Source organism: Tenrec ecaudatus, chromosome 3 (genome assembly GCF_050624435.1).
Source record: "Tenrec ecaudatus isolate mTenEca1 chromosome 3, mTenEca1.hap1, whole genome shotgun sequence".
Classification (NCBI taxonomy): Eukaryota; Metazoa; Chordata; class Mammalia; order Afrosoricida; family Tenrecidae; genus Tenrec; species Tenrec ecaudatus.
In genome coordinates, this window is record NC_134532.1 from 115,650,748 (window position 1) to 115,673,661 (window position 22,914).

A 22,914-nucleotide genomic window follows, 5' to 3' on the forward strand; every position below is an offset into this window, starting at 1 on the left:
GAAATTCTAATATGTAACAAAAATATTACTTACAACTTCAATAGAGTAAAGCTTACGCTTTTTCAGACAAAGATTGGCTTTGTTTTTTAAGAATTGCTTCATTAAAGACTATATTAATCTAATATTTCAATTCTACACAAAAATGCTCAGCATAAAGATACAAAAGCTCACTGTGAGACTATCACTGCAATACTTTAAAGATATCCAGTACTTTCTTATTTATTTTAAAATCATTTGATTGGGGGCTTGTGCAACTCTTATCACACTCCATCCATCCATCCATTGGGTCAAGCACGTTTGTACATTTGTTGCCATCATCATTCTCAAAACATTTGCTTTCTACTTGGGCCCTTGATATCAGCTCCTCATTTTTTCCCTGCCCTCCCTGCTGCCCCCTCCCTTGTGAATGCTTGATAATTCATAAATTATTATTATTTTGTCATATCTTACACTGTCCAACATCTCCCTTCACCCATTTTTCTGTTGTCCGTCCCCCTGGGAGGAGGTTATATGTAGATCATTGTGATTGGCTCTCCCTTTCTCCCCCCACCTTCTCCTTCTCCTCCTGATATTGAGACTGTCAATATCAGTCCTGAGGGGTTTATCTGTCCTGGATTCCTGTGTTTCCAGCTATTATCTAGCTGGCTTTGTAAGGTAGAATTGGGATCATAATAGTGGAAGGGAGGAAGCATTAAAGAACTAGAGAAAAGTTGTATGTTTCATCGGTGCTTTACTGCACCCTGACTGGCTCATCTCCTCCTTGTGACCCTTTGTAAGGGCATGTCTAATTGTCTACAGATGGGCTTTGGGTCTCTACTCCACACTCCTCCTCATCCACTGTGTTATGATATTTTGCTCTGGGTCTTTGATGCCTGATACCTGACAGCATCAACACCTCATGATCACACAGGCTGGGGTGCTTCTTCCATGTGGACTTTGTTGCTTCTCAGCTGCACGACTGCTTGTTTATCTTCAAGCATTTAAGAACCCAGACACTATATCTTTTGATAGACGGGCACCATCAGTTTTCTTTGCTACATGTGCTTATGCACCTATTTTGTCTTCAATAATCTTGTCGGGAAGGTGAGCATCACAGAATGCCGGGTTATTGGAACAAAATATTCTTACATAGAGGGAGTACTCAGTAGAGGCCCAATGTCCATCTGCTACCGTAATACTTAATATATAAATATATGGACACAGATCTATTTCCCTATCATTTTGTATAAATAATTTTACATATGTACATGCCTGTATTTAGACTCCTCTATTTCCTTTTCCTTTCCTCTTGTCCCACTATCATGCTCAGCCTTCATTTGGGTTTCAGTAATTCTTCTCAGCTACATTGCCCTTGATCAAGCCCCACCAGGCATCCTCTGCCTTCTTCACCATCGATTTTGCATCACTTGTTGTTCCCTGGTGCCTGGGTTGGGTGACACCTCCCTTCCTTTCCCCTTGTATTCAGCATTTTCAATATCTTGGAAAAGATATCACCCTTTTAACTTAATGATAATTCTAAATGTCTGATTGGTATGGAGGTAACACGCAATTCAAACACAAGGAGAGTATTTATGTTCAAATATTTATAGTTTGGACATATAGATCTTATTCTTTTAAGAAAAGAGAAAAATATTTTACTTGGGATCTTTGATTAGCCGAGAAAAATTAAAGTGTAAAATATTTATCTATATATAATTCTTAAAATGTGAGATTACATTAAAAGGAATAACCTCTAGGTACTCCAGCATATAGTAGATGTGGTTTTTATATGCTTCTGCTGAAGCTGGAAGGATTTTAAAGGGTGAGTAAGCAAAACACAAATTAGGAAATAGAAATAATAGAAATGAAAACCATCGATGGATGATTATCAGCTGAATTCAATCTAGACCCAGGAGCCAGGCGCCTTGAAGCCACAGTGAAAATGAGATGCCCCCAGAAGAAATGGAGCTGCCCTTGAGAGGGCCTCCATTAAGAATACAGGACTTTCCTGGCGCTACCACCATACCACCTGCATATCATACCTCCTTTCCTTTATGTACCTATTTATCAACACAATTAATTAGTTGGCACATGATAGACATTTCCCTAGGTGCTGAAAGGACAAAAGCTTTTGTTTTCAAGAAGTACAATAAAAACGACGTGTGTGCGTGTATGTGTGGTTGTTGAGTTCATATCAACTCATAGAAACCCTACAGAGCAGATTAGAACTGCTCCCTAAGGTCTCTGAGGTTGTTAATCTTTACTGAAAGAGAACGGTTTGTGTTTCTTTCATAAGTGGGTGGTGGGGTCAAACTGCTGACCTTGAGGTTAGAAGCCTAATGCACAACACACTATTCCACTAGGGATAATTAATTAATATATAAAAATATGGTATGAAAATATATAGCTATCCTCTAGTTTAAAATTTCCTCCCCTTACTATTATGTTTTTTATTTGTTTTACCTCATTAATCATGTTGATTTGCATATGTTCATTTGAATATTTAAGATTGTTTGGAACATGGAAAACAAGATTGATTACTCTTCAGAAACAGTAACAGGGGTAATAGTTCCCTGAAGGGTGGATGGGAAGGGGGGGATGGGGAGCTGATAACACTGATGACTATATAACCCTATTGGATGGGATTGAAAAACAGAATTGTATGTGAATGGATATATTAAATCATGTAAGATATGGCAAAAAAAAACCTATTATATGGAAAAACTAATAGTAATGTGTCCCTGGAGATGTCAGGTGGGGGAGAGAGAAGATAGAGGAGAGCTAATATCAAGGAGTTCAAGAAGAAATAAAATGTTTTGAAACTGATTTTAATCAATTGTACAAAATTAATGTGGTTGAACTATGGAATGTTATGATATCTGTAAGAGCTCCCAATAAAATGATGAAATTTTTAAAAATACAGTATCTAAAATATAAATATATTAATAATACTAAAATATTATGTACATTGTTTTAAAAGCAAAAAGCTCACTGCCATCAATTTGATGGTAACTCATAGCAACCCTATGGGACAGGGTAGAACTGCCCTTGTGAGTTTCTAAATCTGTAGTTCTTTTTTTTTAAATCACTTTATTGGGGCTTGTACAATTCTTATCACAATCCATACATGCATCCATTGTGTCAAGAACATATGGACATTTGTTTCCATCATCATTCTCAAAACATTTGCCTTCTACTTGAGCCCTTAATATCTGCTGCTCATTTTCCCCCTCCCTCAACCCTCCCCCCTACCTCATGAACCCTTCATCATTCATATATCATTATTATTTTGTCATATATTACACTGTCTGACGTCTCCCGCCTTCCTCTCTGCTGTCCCTCCCCCAGGAAGGAGGCTATATGTAGATTCCTGAAATCAGTTCCCCCTTTTTACCCTATATTCTCTCCACCATCTAGGCCTGGCCACTCTCATCACTGGTCCTGAAGGAGTCATCTGTCCTGGATTCCCTGTGTTTCCAGTTGCTATCTGTACCAATGTACATCCTCTGGTCTAGCCAGATTTGCAAGGTAGAATTGAGATCATGATAGTGTTGGGGAGGAAGTATTTAAGAGCTAGAGGAAAGTTATGTTTCATCGTTGCTACCCTGCACCCTGCCTGGTTCATCTCCTCCCGACAACCCCTCAACAAGGGGTGTCTGGTTGGTTACCATTGGGCTTTGAGTCTCCACTCTGCACTCACCCACAGAACTTTCAATGATATGATATTTTGTTCCTTGATGCTTGATACCTGATCCCTTCAACAGCTTGTGATCACACAGGCTGGTGTGTTTCTTCCATATGGGCTTTGTTGCTTCTGAGCTATATGGCCACTTGTTTATCTGTGAGCCTCTAAGACCCCAGACGTTTTATCTTTTGGTAGCTGGGCACCATCAGCTTTCTTCACCACATTTGCTAATGCACACGTTTGCCTTCATTGATCATATTAGGGAGGTGGGCACCCACTGATAAGGTTTTTAGCTCTTTGATGTCTGATAACTGGTCCCTTCTGCACCTTGTGGTCAGACAAGGTCCCTTCTGCACCTTGTGCTTCTTCCATGTGGGCTTTGATGCTTCTCAGCTAGATGGTCGCTTGTTTATCTTCAAGCCTTTAAGAGCCCTGGATGCTATATCTTTTGATAGCCGGGCACCATTAGATTTCTTCACCACATTTGCTTATGCCCACGTTTGTTTTCGGTGGTTCTGTCAGGAAGGTGGGCACCCACTGATATGGTTTTTAGCTCTTTGATGTCTGACATCAAAGCTGTAATTCTTTACGGGAGCTAGATAGCCCGGTATTTCTTCCAAGGAGCAGCTGGTAGTGTGGCGTTGTGGACCTTGCTGTTAACAGCCCCAGGCAGGCCCGCTGTGCCAGCAGAGCGCCTTACATTGGAAAGCATACACAAAAATAAAGATTTACTAAGGAGATGACCAAAAACCACCACATCTTGTTTTTCTCACAACAGATAGTCTTAAAATCCAGCTAGGGCATACGTGCCTCCCCTTGGATACCACAGCTGTGAAATAATAAAAATAATAACAGAAAAATGAAGAGAAGTAGCAAGCGGGTGGTCAATATACTTTAACACTATGACTCACTTGCTTTCATCAAACATCCTCATGAAGTTGCATGTCCCCTCATGTGCAATAAGAAAATGTCAAAGACTAGATAATATAGATACTCCGTTTGTATTTTTAAAGCAGAATTCTATGAAGTAAGGACCTTATTCATTGTAACTCCTTATCATTCTAACTTCCATCTACATAAAATATTTCATTAACTATCATAAAATAATATAAAGAACTGGAGACTGTTTTGTGAGCAGATCACTATTGTATTTCAAGATGGCAGATGGGCATGCAAATAGAACTTTAGGATCTCCTGATGTTCTCAAGTATTGTTCAATATTCTATCAAAACTAGTCGGGTCTTTTTAAAAAGACAAACAGGCTGTTGTTCGTTGTCATGGAATTAGATCCAATGCACAGCAACCTTAGATATAACATAATGGAAATAATTCCTGGTCCACACAATTGTTTGAGGTCATTATTGCAATTACCATGTCAATATACCTCATTAAGTGTATTTTGCTTTTTTTGCTGACCCTGTACTTTAGCCTTTTTTTGAAAAGTACAGGGTCAGCAAAATAAAAGAGCACTTGTCCCTCAGTTTGCGGTACCGTTGTGCTTTGTGTTTTACTGTGAGGCTAGAGGCTATGTTACTGGTAGTTCAAGTGCCAGCAGGGTCCTCCAAAGTCAAACCATTTCAGCACAGCTTCCAGATTGAGAACAGACCATGGAGAAGGAATGGTCTGTCCACCTCTGAGGAATTAGCTACTGACAACCTTATGGACAAAATCAAAACATTAACAGATACTGAAAATTAAGTAGCTTTGCTAAAAATGAATGTCTAACAAGGAAGATTGAATCTCCATGCTGGTTGCAAAGCCATCGACCATAGGCCAAGGTCAAACTCTGACTCCCCCACTAGCTAACTCTCCAGCCTCTGGGAACTTTCCCATACCTCCCTGAACCTTAGGTTTACCGTCTGCTTAGATGATGCTGCCCGTGCAAAACATGAAATGAGAAAAGGAACAAGTGTCTGTCACAGATGTTTAGTTGATATCTTTCTTCTATGAACTTCCGAACAGGAAAACTAGTTTTATTACCTTGTTATATGTACTACGACTACTTAATTTCTTGCTCTGGAATACCTTCTGCCCACAAAATCCAGAGTTCCATTATTTAGACTTCACGGTCACTTCCTTTAATGGTTTAGGGGCACTGTTAAACTTTCCCATCCCAATACTTACTGTATTGCTCTCTTTGATTTCTCAATGATCTAGAGGGTCACTATCAGCTAGAATGGACTTAATGGCAATAGTGTTTTGCTTTTTATTATAATCAGTTGTCATTGGGTCTTTTCTGACGTATGGCAGTGCAACGTGTGTTAGAGTAATATTGTGTATTGTAGGTTTGCACTGTCTGCGTTTCTCAGAAGTAGGTCATCTAACTTTCCTATCAAGGCACCTCTGGGTGGATTTGAACCTCACACCTTTGTTTGATAGCTGAGATGCTGTTTGTACCCTCTATGGACTTCTTCTCTATTATAATAATCACTTAATATGGTGAATTCTGTAAAATACTGACTAGCTCCCACTTCAGAAACACTTATTGCCCCACCTGCTGGAAAGCACATTCTTGAGGTATGATTTCAGTTCCAATAACTTGAGGGAAATGCAATGGTTCTGGCCTTTCGCACCACTAAAGGTAATTCTAAAAGGTCATTACATCTTCTGAACACTCTTCAAAGGTGACTAACGCTTCCGCGGAAATTGCATCCCAAATCCACCTCTTCTGGCTCCATGTGCTTCCTTCCCTTCACTTCCCCAGGCCATGGTCACAAGACCTTTCTCAATAAGCTTCATCTCTATTTCAAACTCAACAGCTCAAGGACCAACCTCTAATTATACCTCAAGTTCATATCAGAGTGCTTTAATTATTTGTGCAGCATTTACTTTACTCCATAGGTCATGTTTGCTTCTGGCTAACAGGGTCCAGTAAATATCTAACACATATGTACTTTTAGCAAATGCCTGTTGCATAAATTCAATAAAATTGAGATCCTATTTTGTTTGATCAAGAAATCCTTTCTATTTCCTCATTTAATTAAATATATTTATTCATATTTTCTTTCTGTCTAAAAGAAAAAAAGAGAGAGCGAGAGACTAACTAGGCATTGGAACACTTGTCCACCGCTGCTGGGAATGCAAAATGTGACAGCCCTTTGGAAAACAGTTGGGCAGTTTCTCTGAAAGTTAAGCATTGAGCTATGGTGTGGCCCTGAAATTGCACTCTTAGGCCATACTCCAGAGATTTGAAAACAGTGATACAATCAGGTCATCTTGCATACCCATTGTAGCACTACTCACAATAGTCAAAAGGTGGAAATAGACTGTCCATTAATCAATAAACAAAATGTGAGCTAACCATAAAACTGAATATTACTCAGGCAATTGGAGAAATAAAGTCCTGATTCATGCTAAATATGAATAAGCCTTGAAAATATTATATGGTGTGAAACAAATCAGCCAAACCAAAAAAACAAGTTCACTTCTGTTGAGTCAATGCTAACTCATAGCAACCCTCTAGGACAGAGAAGAACCGCTCCTCTGAGCGTCTGAGCCTAAAACTCTTTCCAGGAGTAGAGAGACCTTTCTTTTCTTGAGGATCTGGTAGATGGTTTTGAACTGTTTACCTTGCAGTTAGCAGCGCAACTTGTAACCACTAGGGCAAATATTGCATGAGGCCTCATATAAAATACCTAGAATAGGCGAATATACAGATATCTGATTTCTGTGTTTATCTGGAGCAGAGATTAGCAGTGAGTAAAATTTTTTAAGAAGCATTGAGTTTTTGTTCATTTTTACGGTGATGGGACATTTGGTAATGAGTATTGGTGATGATTGTGCAACAGAATTATAATCAGCATCGCTGGTTTATGCATGTGTAAAGATGTTGAGTTGGCAAACATTGCATTATATATTTTTTAATAAAAATGTTTAAAGCTAACTACAACTAAATAATGGGAAAATGGAAATGACAGAATAATGAAAGCAAATATACCAATCAAAAAGACCAAACAGTTATAACTTTTCAAACCATCCAATAAGTACTTATCTATCATATGCTAAGTACTACTTAAAACTCTATGAGTTGATTCTCTATCCCTGTAGGTTAAAGAACTGTCCCCGTAGGTTTCCAAGACTGTGGTTTTGAACTGCTGATCTTGAGGTTAGAAGGCCAACATGTAACCTACTTGGCCACCAAGGTTTATTCCCAGGCCTCCTTAAGCACTGCCTACGGTCAGCAGCTCCTCAGGAAAACCACTGGGTCTTCTACTCCCATAAACGGTTACAGTCTTGGAAACCCACAGGGTTCGTGTTGCATTGACTCAATGGCCATGAGACATGTATTAAAATGAGACTGCCCCCAAGGAGGTGACATTCAAATGGAGGAGAGCCCAAAAGAATGGAATAGGAAAGAACTTTCAGAGAGCACCAAGTGTAAGGAAGATCCTCTTAGATAGTCTTCTGTAACAAAGTACCACAAATCCAATGGCTTATAAGAACAGGAAACTTATTGTCTCAGAGTTCTGGCGATGCTAGTCCAAATGCAGAGTGTTCTCAGGGCCTCAGCGGGGAGACCTTTTCTTCTCTCTGAGTTGTGCCTTTGTTTAGAGATGCACTGCTGTGCTTCCTTCCTCACATGGCTTCCTTTCCTCTGTCTCTCTTCTTTTATTAGGACATCATTCCGATGGGATTAGGACCCACCTTATTCTGATATAACCTCATGCTAACGTCATACATGTAGACCTTGATTTATAACGTATATGAGTTACTATGAACCACATTTAGTAACATCTGGTCTTTTTTCTGTACATCTTCATATTAGTAATATGGACTGTATACAGTGTTAGATCATGCCATTTGCTGATGTTATCATTCTCAGATGCTCAGGTGCAAATGTTTACATGTAATCTGCCCAACCCTGGCAGATAAAAATCAGATTTATAAAGGTACTGCTAATAAAGACAACAATAATGAAAAGTAAAAAATAAAAGCAGTTATTTGCCTTATGTCAGATTCCATTACGATGGAGTTGGAAAAATGGAGCTCCATAGAAAGTCTTGGACTTTCTGTAAATAACACCATCAAAGACCCTATTTCCAAACAAGATAATGCTCACTAGTAGCAAGGATCAGGATTTTAATATATATTTTAGTAGACACAATTAATTCAATAATAAATGATCAGGGAAGGAATTTCCAAGAAGATTAGCAGAGACCTCAGTGTTGAGCCTCTACACTTGGAAAAGATTTGGGGGAGGAAACAGGGAGCACGGGTAATAATACATGACAGAATGCAGGTGCGAGCGTCCCTCTAACCTGATGGCAGGCACATAGAGGAAGTTTCTCTTTTAATCTGGGAAGAGTGTGGAAGAGCATGTTCTAACCCTGAAAGAGAGGCTAGGTTTTTCCTTAAACAAAGTGTACACCACACCAAGAGAGGAGTCACAAACAATATCTTCATTAACTTTTGCCTAACAAATACAGAAGCAGAAATCCCCCATAGCTCTTTGTAGTGCCTTTAGAGGACTAACATTAAGAAATATTCAAGAAAATTAGTTTCTTTGAGGAGCTACAATGATTCAGAATAGTTAGAGAACTAGGTAGATGTGAGAACGTTTCAGTTTTCTTTACATAGTAACCAGATGTCAGGCAGCCAAGATTGTATCTCTATCATGGGCTTCATTGTAGGTATCTTAGAGTATTCATTTATTCTTAGATTCACTAAACAACAAAAAAGAAATTTCTCAGAACAATGTGAGACAAAATTTTAAAATGGTAATATGCTACTTTCCTGCTCCATTTATGAGTCACAATCTAGGCTGACTTCATAGAAGTTTCCAGAAATACCAAATACTCAGATAAAGAGTTACTTTTTCCAGTATATAATTTCATTCTTTTCATTTGAAAATGTATTCCAATATCTCCCACATTCACAGTTATAGAACAGAGCTTTCAATTTTGAGGAATTATATTATGTTGTATTGACATACAAATAAATGACAACTGGCATAAAATTAAAGGAGAAAAAGAATGCCAAGATAGTATAGAAAATGGAAAATAAAAAATATTAAGCTATTACTCTAAGACGAATATGCTTAACTGGAAGCTATTTTCGCAATTTTGTTTCCCTACAATTAGACAATGTCAACAGCAAAAATATATTTATTAAGCGCAATACTCCGGCCCAGGAATGCCACAATAATTCAAGCAAATTAATGCCTGGTGCGAAATGAAAAGCTCAACAGGACAATGTCATCTTACTACTAAGAACTCATAATATATAAAGCCACAGCCGCCAAGTTGATTCTGACTCAGAGTAACCCCACAGAGCAGAAGAGAACTGCCCCACAGAGTTTCCAAAGCTGTGATCCTTCCAGAAGCATACTGCCACATCTTGCACCTGCAGAGTAGTTGGTGGATGGAACCCCTGACCTTTTGGTTAGCAGACAAATACTTTAACTACTGTGTCATCTGGGCTCTTCCAAGAGTTGGAGCCACAACAGCACTGTAAGTTGTAATCCATTTGACGGCAGTGACTCTTTAGTGGTGGTGAGCAGTTTGCTTGTTTAGTTTTGGTGAAGTTACTGAATTAAAAACATTCCATTTTGCAGATATCTGAAGCCCCTGGGTTCAAATCAAAACTTCAACACCTAGTGTTCAAACTGAGTGTGCAAGTGATAGATAAAAGGAAATGTGCTGGGACCAAATAACAATTTGTGTGAAAGCCCCTAGTTTCAAGCCAATAACAAGCAATCCATCTTCCCCTTGCCTTCTCTTCCCACGCCTCCCATCCTTTTCCTTCCCTTTGTTTCCTTTCTCTTCCTTTTCCTCTTAATTTCCACAACCTAAATTAAACCCAACCCAGCCCCACCTGTAGAGGGTGATTCCTATCAGGCCCATGGGCAGAGCAAACTGCTCCTCGGGCTGTCCTAGACCATCAACCTGCAGGGAGCAGAGGGTCTCACTTTTCTCTTTTGGAGCTACTGGTGTGTTCTGGTTCCTGACTCTGCAGTTAGCGGCCCAACATACAACCAATTACATCACCAAGTCTCCTTACAACCTAGCATAAAACCAAAAATCCAAACTTACTGCTATTGAGTCAATTCCAACTCATTGAGGCTCTGTAGGACAGGGTAGAATGAACCCTGTGATTTTCCGAGGCTTTACAAATATACAAATGTACTTGACACATGGATGGATGTATGGATTGTGGTAAGAGATGTATGGCCTCCAATAAGATGATTAAAAAAAAATACCCTGGCTTGTTTTAGGTACACCTTAGTCCTCCAAGAAACATCCTTGTTTTTCAATGCTCTAAAGAGGTCTTGTGGCAGATTTACCTAACACAACTTGTGTTTTGATCTCTCTCTCTCTCTTAAAAAAATATTTTATTGAGGGCTCTTACATCTGTTATAACAATCCATATATCCATTGTATCAAGCACATTTGTGCATATGTTGCCGTTATCCTTTCAAAACATTTTCTTTCTACTTGAGCCCTTCATATCAGCTCCTCATTTCCCCCCTCCCTCCCCCACCCTCTATCTTTTGATCACTTGACTGCTGCTTCCATGAGCATTGATGGTAGATGCAAGCTAGGCGACATTACCTATTGATCCAGTTGTGAGGATTTGGGTCAAGCTAGGAAGTGATTAAATTGAATAAGTTCTCTCCTTTTACCTTGATAAAATTAACTTTCATAAAAATCTGAAAGACTAAATTTGAAGATAGCATTTTCAGATTCTTCAAAGTTTCATGTCGAAATTTAGCATAGACCCCTGAAGTACATTCATCCCCTATCAAAGCCAAAGGCTGGCCCCTTACTCTTCCCTCTAGAACCTCTCTTCCACTCACAAGGAGCCTGGCAGATATGTAGAAATCCACCAACATCCTTGAGCTCCAGCTCCAACCCCATAATCAACTGCACCAAGGTATGCTGGTATGCACACTAGCTTCTTCGATCTGTCCTTGAGAGGATAGAATAGCAAGAGGTACAAACAGATCTTGGGACCCGTTTACCAGAAAATGCTAGACCTGTATCTCTAAAATGCATCTAGCAGCGAGGGCCTGTGTTCACTTCAGCCCCAAGGATCCAACCAAAGCCAAACTTACAGCCATCAAATAGATTTTGAATTATAGCATCCCTGTAGGACAGGGTAGAACTGTCCCTGTGAGTTTTCAAGACCTTAACTCTTCAGGAAGTAGAAACCCTCATCTTCCTCCTGAGGAGGGCACCTATCAAGAATCCACAGATACTTCCTCTAAGGCACAACACCCAGGCAGAATTCCCTCATACCTTTAACAGGTCTTGCAATGAAAGCATTCTAATTTCAGCATGAAAACAATACTCAAAAAAGTATACCAAAGTTAATAGGCTTGTGGCGTTAAGAAAAATTAGTACTATGAAAAGAGTTTCCACCAATCTCAGTGGAAACAAAGATGAGTTTGGATTATTTTCTCTCACCCATTTTTCCACCTGTATTACTATATTAAGATATAGTTCTACTCATGTGTGTCTAAGTTTCTCTCTGCTTTCCTCTCACTCCCTTTCCCTGCTGCCTTACAATCCTCCTAACCATTTTCCATCCCACACATTCTCCCTCCATCTTGCGTCCTCCTTTTATGTTTTGATAAATCTATATTCTTATGTGAAAAAGAGGCATGTGGTATTAAATATGACATGTTCAAAAGTAAGACGGTATATTTACCACCTTTAATATAATGATAAGGAAACTTGGCAGGACAATAGTTATGCATCGAGCTGCTAATTGAGATATTCGCAGTTCAACCCTACCCAGTTACTCAGTAGGTGAAAGACCCAGTGATTTGTTTCCACATAGAGTCCAACTTAGAAAAACGCATGGGGCAATTCTACAGAATCGCCTAGAGTTGCTATTATATCGAGTAACAACAACCAAAACACACAAACAAGCTCACTGCCATAAAGGCAATTCATGATTCATGGAGTTGTTGCTAGGTACCATTGAGTCCATTCTGACACTTGTTGACCCAATCAATGCACAGCAGAGTGAAACGCCCCCACCTGCGCCATCCTCACAATTGTTCATGTTTGAGCTCGTTGCTGCAGCTATTGTGCCAATCCATCTTGTCGAGGGTCTTCCCTTTTGTTCTCCCCTGCAAATTGACCAAGCATGATGTTCTTTTCCAAGGCCTGGTCTCTCCTGACAACATGTTCAAAATTCATGAGAAGTCTCATCATGATTGCTTAAAATGAACATTTCTGGTTATACTTCTTTCAAGACATAGCAACCCTGTATAGGCTCCGGAGGCTATAAAACTTCATGAGGGCAGACAGCCTCATCTTTTCCCCATTGAGTTGCTGGTGGACTTATACACATAACCCACAGTGTCACCAGGGCCCCTACACAAGAACGCTGTCGTTAAAATTGCATCCATCTAAAATAAACCCAAATCAAACTCATTCCATCAAATTGATTCTGACTCATAGTTACCCTATAAGTCAGGGTAGAATGGCCCTGATGGAATTCAGAGACTACCTTTTGATGGCAGGAAAAGCCTCGTCTTTCTCTAAAAAAGAGGCTGCTGACCGCATGGCTACCAGCCCAGATCAACCACGGCATCCCCAGGGCTCCTGTTCTGCCTCACACGGAGATGGAAGTGTGTCCACCACAATTTGGGGCTGGTTGCCGGGAGAATAATAGAAACTTTCAGGATTTCTGTAACCTGCTTTACTTATATCAAACTCTCCTTCAAACGTGGGAGCAAGTCAAGGCCATTTTTTCCAGAAAGGTTTTTTAGGCTCGGAAATCTTGTATAGGCTCACCATGAGTTCCAGTAGACTCCCTGGCTGTGAGCTTCGATTGCTTCTGACCTTTAAAAAACTGCAAGATACTGTGACCAAAATGAAAGAAGAAGCATATAACACTTTTGTTTGGGTTGGTATTCTTTCAGTGAGACAGAAATGTACTTGTTTTTAAAATGTCCTGACTCTTATAAAAATCCGTCCTTCAATCTATGGCGCACACTTATTTGTGGTCGTGTCTCCATGTTTCAGTTCGGTACTTCCCATTTCACTAAACAGATAAGCCCTCAAAGAAGAGGCAGGAAGACAAAGAGCTTGTAACAATGGAATCAAAACAGGCACTGAATAGAACAATGGTTCTGTTCTTTCATCAGTCCATAAACTGAAATCACCAAATCACCCATTGTTAAACAATTCTGGCTTCCATCTTCAAAGTCTGGATTTCTAAAATGCATGGCTAACAAGATATTCCTGTACTCGTACACACTCGTGATTTATTACTTGAGTCATTTGCCCTCATCTTTCAAAAATATTATTCTGCCAGAGTAAGTGGGTTCCTGTTGTGACAGCACATGCAGGAAGGAAACCTGCTGTGAGACCGCTGCTCCCTCACTGAGCACCCAAAGCAAGCTCTGGTTCAGGCCGGGTTACACAGGCCAAAGTCACCCCGGGGTCCTGAAGTTACCTGCCCCTCATTAAAGCATTATTGTCCACTATTGACCTCTCCACCTCCAGGTGGAATTAAATGACATTTTCTGTACATGTATGCAAATGTTCTATGAGGGGGGTGGTCAAAGAAGTTCATGGAAAAACTCTATTATCCTTCAATTCCATTCCCCCCCCCATAAACTTTTTGAAGCCCCCTCATATGAAAAACAAAAATTTAAAAAGCCAGCACCGCACATTTGAAAGTGTATACAAACGTACTCTTTCCCCCTACTTGATCTAGATGAGAGATATATTCTCTCATTCCTCACCTGGCCAGAATTGAATAAAACTTTCTTTCTCTCTGTGGTGAAGTGAAATTTCTTAATATGGCTCTTTTACCTCCGTCTCTATTGTTTCAGGGTGGGACTTTTCAAAGAGGGTTTGTGTAACACGAAGACAGGGGCTTAGTCGGTTTTCACTCCCACATCCCTGGCTCTAAGAAGGAGGCTTCTTTGAAGTACCCCCAAGGGCCTTGATCCAAGCTCTCAGTCTTCAGTGGTGGAGGCTGCTGAGACTGTCTGCACCCAAGACTGGCCCAGAGGTTCAGAGGAGCAGCTCTGAGCATGCAGTGTACTTTTTCCACACCTGGACCAGACTGTGGAACTGTGAGGCAGGGCAACAGGCCAGCTGGCTTCCTGCCTATGGAGGGCGAAGGCCAAGTGACCATGTGACTGACAGACTGAGGGCCAGAGAGAGACTTGGTTGCTGGCCGGACAGAGGAGTTGCTGTGACTAAGTGACTATATTCTTTTTTTTTTTATTTTTTAAATTTAACAATTTATTAGGGGCTCATACAATTCTTGTCACAGTTAGTGACTATATTCTTATTGTTTGCTTATCCTGGATCCTGGTTAACTATTAACTTCCCTAATAAACTCCTTTAATTGTGATTATTATCTGTGAGTTTTGACCAATGATTATCCAACCCAGAATTGAGGTAGAAAACTGTGAGAGGAACAGTTCACGTCAGAATAAGCAAAAGATGGAGTGTGGAGGCATGTCTGATCCCTGCTTCATGGCAACAGGGAAGCAGAGGTCAGCCATGTCCACCTCCATTGTCGTTTACCACCCGCTCTTCGCCTCAGTGTCCTGTGACTGGTCGGTTCCAGTTGCCCATGACAGAACCCACTGCAGTTTAGTAATGTTATTGTCGTTGACTTCACCACCAGCACCTTCTCCCCACTATCCTTATCACTTTTAAGGACAGGGCTTTCCAACGATCTCTAGCACCCAAAGGGGAGCCCTGGTGGTATTGTGCTTAAGAGTTGGGCTGCTAACTGCAAGGTCAGCAGATTGAAACCACTAGCCTCTCCATGGGGAAAAGAAGGGCTTTCTACTTTCATAAAGAATAAGTCTTGGACACTCACATGGGCAGTTTTATCCAGTCCCATAGGGTCTCCATGAGTCGGAATCAACTGGTTTCCCACCCAATACTGTCTGGAATTTCCTCCTTTTGTAGACTCCCTGATCTAAACTCGTACCTCTTTGTTGCATTTCATTTTTACCTGTTTTCTCTTTCCCCACCAGATTTTAAATCTCTTTGGAGTAAAAGATATTGTCTGGTCAATCACACATTTTTTTTCCTAGTGATTATGTAGTTATATCTCCTGGTTTGGGGAGCTCTGGAGTTGAAGTGGGTTACGAGTTGAGCTGCTAACTGCAAACTTGTCAGTTTGAAATCTTCAGCCACTCCAAGGGAGAAAGACAAGACTTTCTACTCCTGTAAAGAGTTACAGTCTTGGAAAAAACAAACAAACAACAACAACAAAAACCCAACAACCCATTGGCCCAATTCTGCTCTGTCATTTAGAGTTGCAATGAGTTGGAATCAACTTGATGGCAATGAATTTGGCTCTTCTGAGTTTTTGTTCTGGTTTTGCTCACTATTATAACCCCAAGATATGGCATATAACATATAACATATAACATATAACATATAACATATAACATATTCAATAAGTGCTACCAACGAACGGAATGATCTGTTGCAAGCATGAAGGAGCCATGAACAGTAGGCTAGCATAAAATTATTATAGTACAAATTAAGGATTAGAAAATGACGATCTTGATATAATCACAACCTCCCCGAAAGGCTTTAAGATGGTCTCCTTTAAGCTATGCTCTCATGACCCAATCCAGTAGCTTGCAGCTGAGCTTTTCAAACACTACATTGTTGTTGTTTTTATTTTGAACTACAACTTATCTTTCACACTATTAAAGTGATATCTGTTAGAAACTGAACAGTTAGATTATGAAGTATGGGTTAAGAGGCAAGCCTAAGGACAATAAAGAGTTGATATTTCTTAAAATCCAAAGAAGTTGTTTGAAGATTGAGTTTAAACCTACTGCCATGGAGTCAAGGAACCCTGGTGGCATAGTGGGTTGTGAATTGGACTGCTAACTCTAAGGTCAGCAGTTCAAAACCACCATCTCTTCTGTGGGGAAAAAGATGAGTTTCTACTTCTATATAAAGTTGAATTCTCAGAAACCTTTTAAGTCTCCCCTATAGGAGCACTATGAGTTAGAATTAAATCGACAGCAGTACAATTTGAGCCATCAAATCAATTGTAATTCATGACAACTTTGTGTAGGGTTTCCAATGCTAAACATATGATGGGAGCAGATAGTTTCATCTTGCTCCATTGGAGCAACTGGTGGGTTTGAACTGCTGACCTTTCAGTGAACAACCCGAAACCTAACCTGCAATGCCACCAGGCCTCCTTCCAGATAGGGTGAGAGCAGCAAATTATGTGACAAGTAGTAACCCACTGCTGAAGGACAACCCACTATGAAGGTGCCAGAAATTCCGCTATCCGGAGCACAGAGCACTATCTGAGAGGTCTACCCTGCCCAGTAGATCTTCTTGGCTCCCAGGGATGACCACTTTCAAGGCAGGCCCAGAAAATGCTTTTGACATTTCAATAATAAAGAGTTTATTAAGGTGGTTTATGGCCATCTGCATGGTAGTGGCTATTGTACATGCCAAAAGCATACTGAAAGAATGAATTGCTTTAAATGTTAATGAGAAAATGTGTTCTATTGTTGCTTCTACTGTTATCATAGAATCATGCTAAGAAAAGTGTCAGAGTAGAGCTGTGCTCCATGGGGATTTCAATGTCTGATTGCCAAATCTTTCTTCCGAGACACCCCTGGGTGGAATAAAATCTGCAACTTTTAGGTTAGCAAACACACATATTAATAATAAAAGCAATAAACAACAAACACTTGCTGTGTGAGCTTATTGCTGACTTGTGACAACATGTTACATGAGGTACAGAGTAGAACTCTGCATGGATGTAACTTTGGGGTAGTAAATTGCTAGCTCCTTCTTCTAGGGTGCCTCTGGGTGGGCTTCAAATTCCAACCTTTGGATTAGCCGTTACCACTTAACCATTTACACAACCCAGGTACTCCCATGCATTATAGTACCATCCAACCAACCCACTACTGTGGAGTTCATTTCAACTCCTAGTGACTCTTTACAACAAAATAGAATTGCCCTGCTAGGTTTCTAAGACTAAATGTTTACAGGGGTAGATATTATTATCTTTCTCCCAAGGAGTGGTTGGTGGATTTGAACAGCTGACCTTGTGGTTAGCAATTCAATGTGCAACCTCCTTCACCCTTAGAGCTTCTAAGCATGGTAGTAGTTATTACTTATTGAACATACATGTGTGTCAACCTATATACTAGGTGTTTCATATAATTAATTTCATTCTGGAAAAAGCACTGTGACATAAATAGCATTATCCTTTTCTCACATTTAGAAATACTGACCTTCCGACATCTCAAGTAATTTGCTCAAAGTCTTAGTAAAGTAGCAGCTTGAAGACCCAGGGTTTTAAACCAAACGCGTGTAAGACTTTTAAAATATACATTCTTTGTATCCATGGCTTTGAAAAAAATTAATTTCACAGATTAAATGCCCTTGTCCTCACCCCCACATTTGTAAATTCCTTTTAGAATTAGAAGTGACTATGCACTTTTTCTAATACAGGGCTATCAGGATTTTTAAAAAAATACATTAACTCATAGCAATATTTTTAAAGATTTAATTTTAATTAACTTATCTTAATTAATTTAATTCAATTGCACAATGCAATGTGAGCACGTTTCTGAGGAAAACGACAGCATGTCCTTTGGTCTTTCTAAGCTCATCATAGTTTTAAATCTAGGATGACAGCTCAAGGTGGGCTTGTGAGCATTCAAACACTCTTTGTGCTCAAAGCCGGAGAGACAGGTTCTGGGGGATCATATAACAGTTGCTGCTGCGGATTTGTAAAACGCTGCACAATATCAACATCAAAATGAAGTATTACAGGAACAAATGACCTTCGGGAGAAAAAAACGAGGAGGAAGGGTGTTAAGGGATACAAATTCAGTCTCTGAAATGGAGGACGTGTTATTATAACTGTACCATGTTATCTTAGGGCCAGCACAAAATAACCTGGAGTTATTTCCTCAGAAGTCATTCAGTCTGAGCATGCTGAACAACTCATACCATATTGGGGAGTTACTAGAGTCACTCTAAAGGAATGACCGTTGAAGTGATGTCCCACAATTCTGCTATGCCATCCAGCTGACTGCCTCAACCCTTACTCTTTACAGGCCTGATCGGTAGTGCCATGGCCCTGCTTAAGATAACTGCAATTACAGTACCATTACCTCGCTAGCTCTCTCTCTCAGTGTCGCGTGGCATCTCACACGTATTTATTGAGATAAACTGTCTTTTGGTAGGTTTCTCAATTGCTTGCATTCCTGTGCTTCTGAAGCTGGGGTTGCGAGGAGGAAACAAGGAAGCTAAGCAGGAAAAAAAAAATCTCACCAGAAGCTAAGTGCCAACATATAAGAACGATTAGGATTGTCTCTTAAATGAATTAATCACAAAATAAAAATGCCATTCCTATAATTTGCGAATCACATATGCTTTCGTTTTCTTATTTTATGTGAAGGAGAGGCAGAACTCTAGTATATTTGGGGCCAACTGTTTTCTTTGCCAGTGCAAGAGTCGCGAAACCAAGGGGGGATTCCAGCCACCGCAGGCACCTGGTCGTGTGGGGTTACCTTGGAGTTTGTGGCTGTACTCCGTCCTGTCCGACTGGCTCCTCCGCAGGGGGCCAGCGTGCTCCCCGGGAGCGCTGTGCTCAACCACAGTGTCCGTCTTCCTTCTCTCCAGCATGTAGAGTCTGGACCTCAGGAAGGTCAGGTTCTTTCTCTTGGAGCCCATGCTGTCCTTCCCTGTGACTTCTTTGGGCTCCATGGGGGTAGGCAAGCCTTGGAGCCCTCTAAGCAAAAGCTGCCGCTTCAGGGTAAAGGTTAAACTCACTGGCGGGACAAGTTTAACAGCCCCCTTCCAGTTGAACAGCGCACTCCAGGTTTACCTGCAGGTGACTGCCACCTCTCTGGAGTTCCAGAGCTCCACCCCTATGAGGTCATTCTTTTTTGTACCTAGAATCCAACAGGGGAAGCTGCCACCTGTTACCTGAGAGACCTGCAGCCCAGAGCTAAGCAAAGCAGGGACTGCGCTGTCACATGCTGCCGAAGCAAACACAAATCCCATTGTGTGGGTGCAGGCTGGGGGCGGGGAGAACTGGGGTGTGAGCAAGGTGAGGCCAGGAGGAAGGAAGAACATAGTCCAGTAACCTGCCGTTTAAGAGTGTCCTGTGCGCCTGCGGGTGTGTACAGGTGCACAAGGGGCGGTGCTGTGCTGCTTCAAGGCAGACTTGGGCTGGGGGGTAGCTTGTAGCTGAAGTCACTCACAAGTGACCCATGAATTTACCAAGACGCTATGAGCCTCTCCATGTGAATCCCAAGAGTAAGCACAAAATCATGTTTAAAATTCACCACGTGCATTAAAAGCAATGCCTCCGCCTTTAAAGACCTTTAAGCACTTTCACGGATTATTTACTGAAAAAACGCCTGCCAAACCCTGATCCGCATTCCCGAGAAAACCACGGATTCGGATTCGCCAGGAGAGTGATCTGGCAGCAAAAGCCAGAAGCTCAGGGGAGCTTCCTGGAGGAGGCCTGGCTTGATTTCTCATCCCCCATGTGCTGTCCTTGAATTCTGTACGGGTTTCTTCCCTTCCCTTTCACACTTGAAGTGCCCGGAACGGGCAGTTTGCCTTGGGAACAATCAAAGGATAAAGACATTTGAGTCTGAGAAGATGTACATGAAAATAGAAAGAAGAGGCTCTCATGATGGGGAGGGAGAAAGCAAATGGTGACGAGCGAATCATTAATTTTTTTGAAGTTGTTTTTCCTTGTATTTACGAAGATCTCTCAAGAGACAAATTCTCAGATGCTCTGGGGATGAGCTGCGTGTTTTGTATGCCCTTGTTAAAGACGGGAGACCCTGAGGAGGGCAATCGATTCTCTTCTATTGTAAAGAGACTGCCAAAATTCAGCTTTGTATTCTCCGTGCTGAATCGTGGCTTAACTCTTATTAGAGGAGGTTTATAAATGAGGGGAAAGTGATAAAAATCCCTTTTCCTATTCAGCATGCGTGAGCTGAGCATAATTTAAATAATTATCTTAAAAGATAAATGACAAATCTTCACCCACTATGGAGACATCTATATTTAAGTTGGCGCATTAACTCACTTTTGTTTAATAAAATTGATAGGCATTTTAAAAATAAGAGCACCCAAGCACATTTAATAAATACTTTTGAAGGTACATGCACCACTTTTCTACCCATGCTAAAAAGTCTCAATTTTTAGCATGTTTCCTAACATTGTCTTCATCTCACTAGCCATCTCCCTGGGCAATTAACCTATTTTTCTATTCATCAAAAAATTGGAGGTTCAAGTCAACCCTGAGGCCACTCTGAAGAAAGACCTGCCTATCATTTCCTCAAAATTCAACCATCAAACACATTACAGAGCATATTTCTACTTTGATGCACATGAGCACATTAGGGGTATCTGTTGCATTGGGTTCAATTCAATGGCAACTGACAGAAATAGCTGTTGTCTTGCCATCAACTCGATTCCAACCCATAGTCATCTTGTGTGCAGAGTAGCACTGACCCAAAAGGTTTCCTTGGCTATAATCTTGATGAGCACAGACCACCAAGTCTTACTCCTACAGCGCTTCTGGGTAGCATAGAATTGCCAGCTTTTCAGTTAGCAGTCAAGCACTTGACCAGTTATACCACTCTAGACTTCATATATAAAGATGTTCCCAAAAGGACATGGACATTTTTTTACATGGAAATTTTTAATCAAATAGTAATGGACTAAATCTACAAAATTTTGAATCCCCCTTGTATACATATCTATCTATTCAAAAGGTTAATACCAACGATACACTTCTGAGATGGCATATCAATGCAAATTCATACGATGAAAACCAAAGGACTTATGTTCTAGGAACCCAATCCCACAAAAACCTATTGCCACTGTGTCCATTTCTATTCATAGTCACCCTTGGATGGAGCTGAGATGCTCCCAAGAACCCTGGTGGCACAGTGTGTAAGAGTTGGGCTGCTAACTGCAAGGTCAGCAGTTTGAAACCACCAGTCACCATATGGGAGACATGAGACTCTACTCTCATAGAGAGTTATTACAGTCTTGTAACCTCACAGGGGCAAGTCTCCCTTATCCTATAGGGTCACTATGAGTTGGCATTGACTCAATGGCAGTGACTTTGAGTGAGAGCAGTCCCCAAATTAAGCCCCACTGCCATTAAGAAGTTTCCCACTAGAGGATCACGATTTCATTGGAACCAACTCGGTGATCATGGATTTTTGTTTAGGCTTGGTAATCTTTATAGGATCTGAGCCCACGGGCTTTTCTCCTGTGGAGAAATGGTGGGTTCAAACCAAAGATCTGTGGTTAGCATTTATGTGTAAACATTTCTCCATCATAGCTCCTGTAGTTTAATATGTCATTCACTGCTATCAAGTCAATGCCGACTCATAGAAAATCTACAGGGCAGGGTAGAACTGCCCCTGTGGATTTCCCAGAGTATAAATATTGACAGTAGAAAGTCATGTCTTTCTCCCTTGGAGCTGCTGGTAGTTTTGAACTACTGACCTTGAGGTTAGCAGCCCAACTTGTAACCATTACAAGCATCAGGAACACTGTATTTCAATATAAGGTGTTTATAGTACTTAGATAAGGTAGAGTCACATGAGTGAACATTGACCGTGCATTTTTGTTTGTTTTAGTAAATAAAAAAAATACTGATATTCAGAAGCTGAGAGCATGATAAGGAGGCCGTATCTGCCCTCCTGCGACTGCATGGGGGAGCAGGAGAATCCATCTCCACAGCACAAGGTCAACTGGCACGAGACAGAGTTCAGACATCCTGTACCCACCATTCCTGTTCTGACACCAACGGCTCCTGTCCTAATCCTCTACATCACTGCTGGGCTCTCTATTCAATGGCATGGCCACTCAAACTCACTAGTACTCTGCCTCTTCCCTACGCAGTCCCTTGATCTCGCTCTCTGTGGACCAAGAAGACAGTTTCCTTTCTTCCTCACAGTCTCCTTATCTCAGTTCTTGTCCTCTGCTCTGTTACAGGGTCTTCTTGTCTCAGTGTGACTTAGCCTGTGCTGTCCCTGCCTCTCAGGCAGGGATTTTGAACAAATGCCAGTGCCACCTCTTCAACCTTGATGGTCCTTATCGTTCTCTCTTCCTGCTTCTGAGATGCCTCATTCTTAAAGACAGGGCAATGGCACCTAAAACTCACCAGTCCCTCAGTTAGCACTCTCTACACCTTGAAGCTGAAGAAAATTAATACAAATCCATGAGAGCCATGAAATCCGTTCCATACTTTAAGAAATTCTATTTGAATCTTGAGAATATCTC

General features: G+C 40.9%; 1 protein-coding gene across 1 annotated transcript in view; it reads right to left on the reverse strand.

Moving 5' to 3' along the window:
* Window positions 1-19,356, reverse strand: part of ARHGEF38 (Rho guanine nucleotide exchange factor 38) — a 185,988-nt gene extending 166,632 nt beyond the window's left edge. The window contains exon 1 of the mRNA XM_075544856.1: window positions 19,161-19,356. Coding sequence (XP_075400971.1) covers window positions 19,161-19,356 — 196 coding nt within the window. The remainder of the gene's footprint in view (window positions 1-19,160) is intronic.
* Window positions 19,357-22,914: the final 3,558 nt, after the last annotated feature.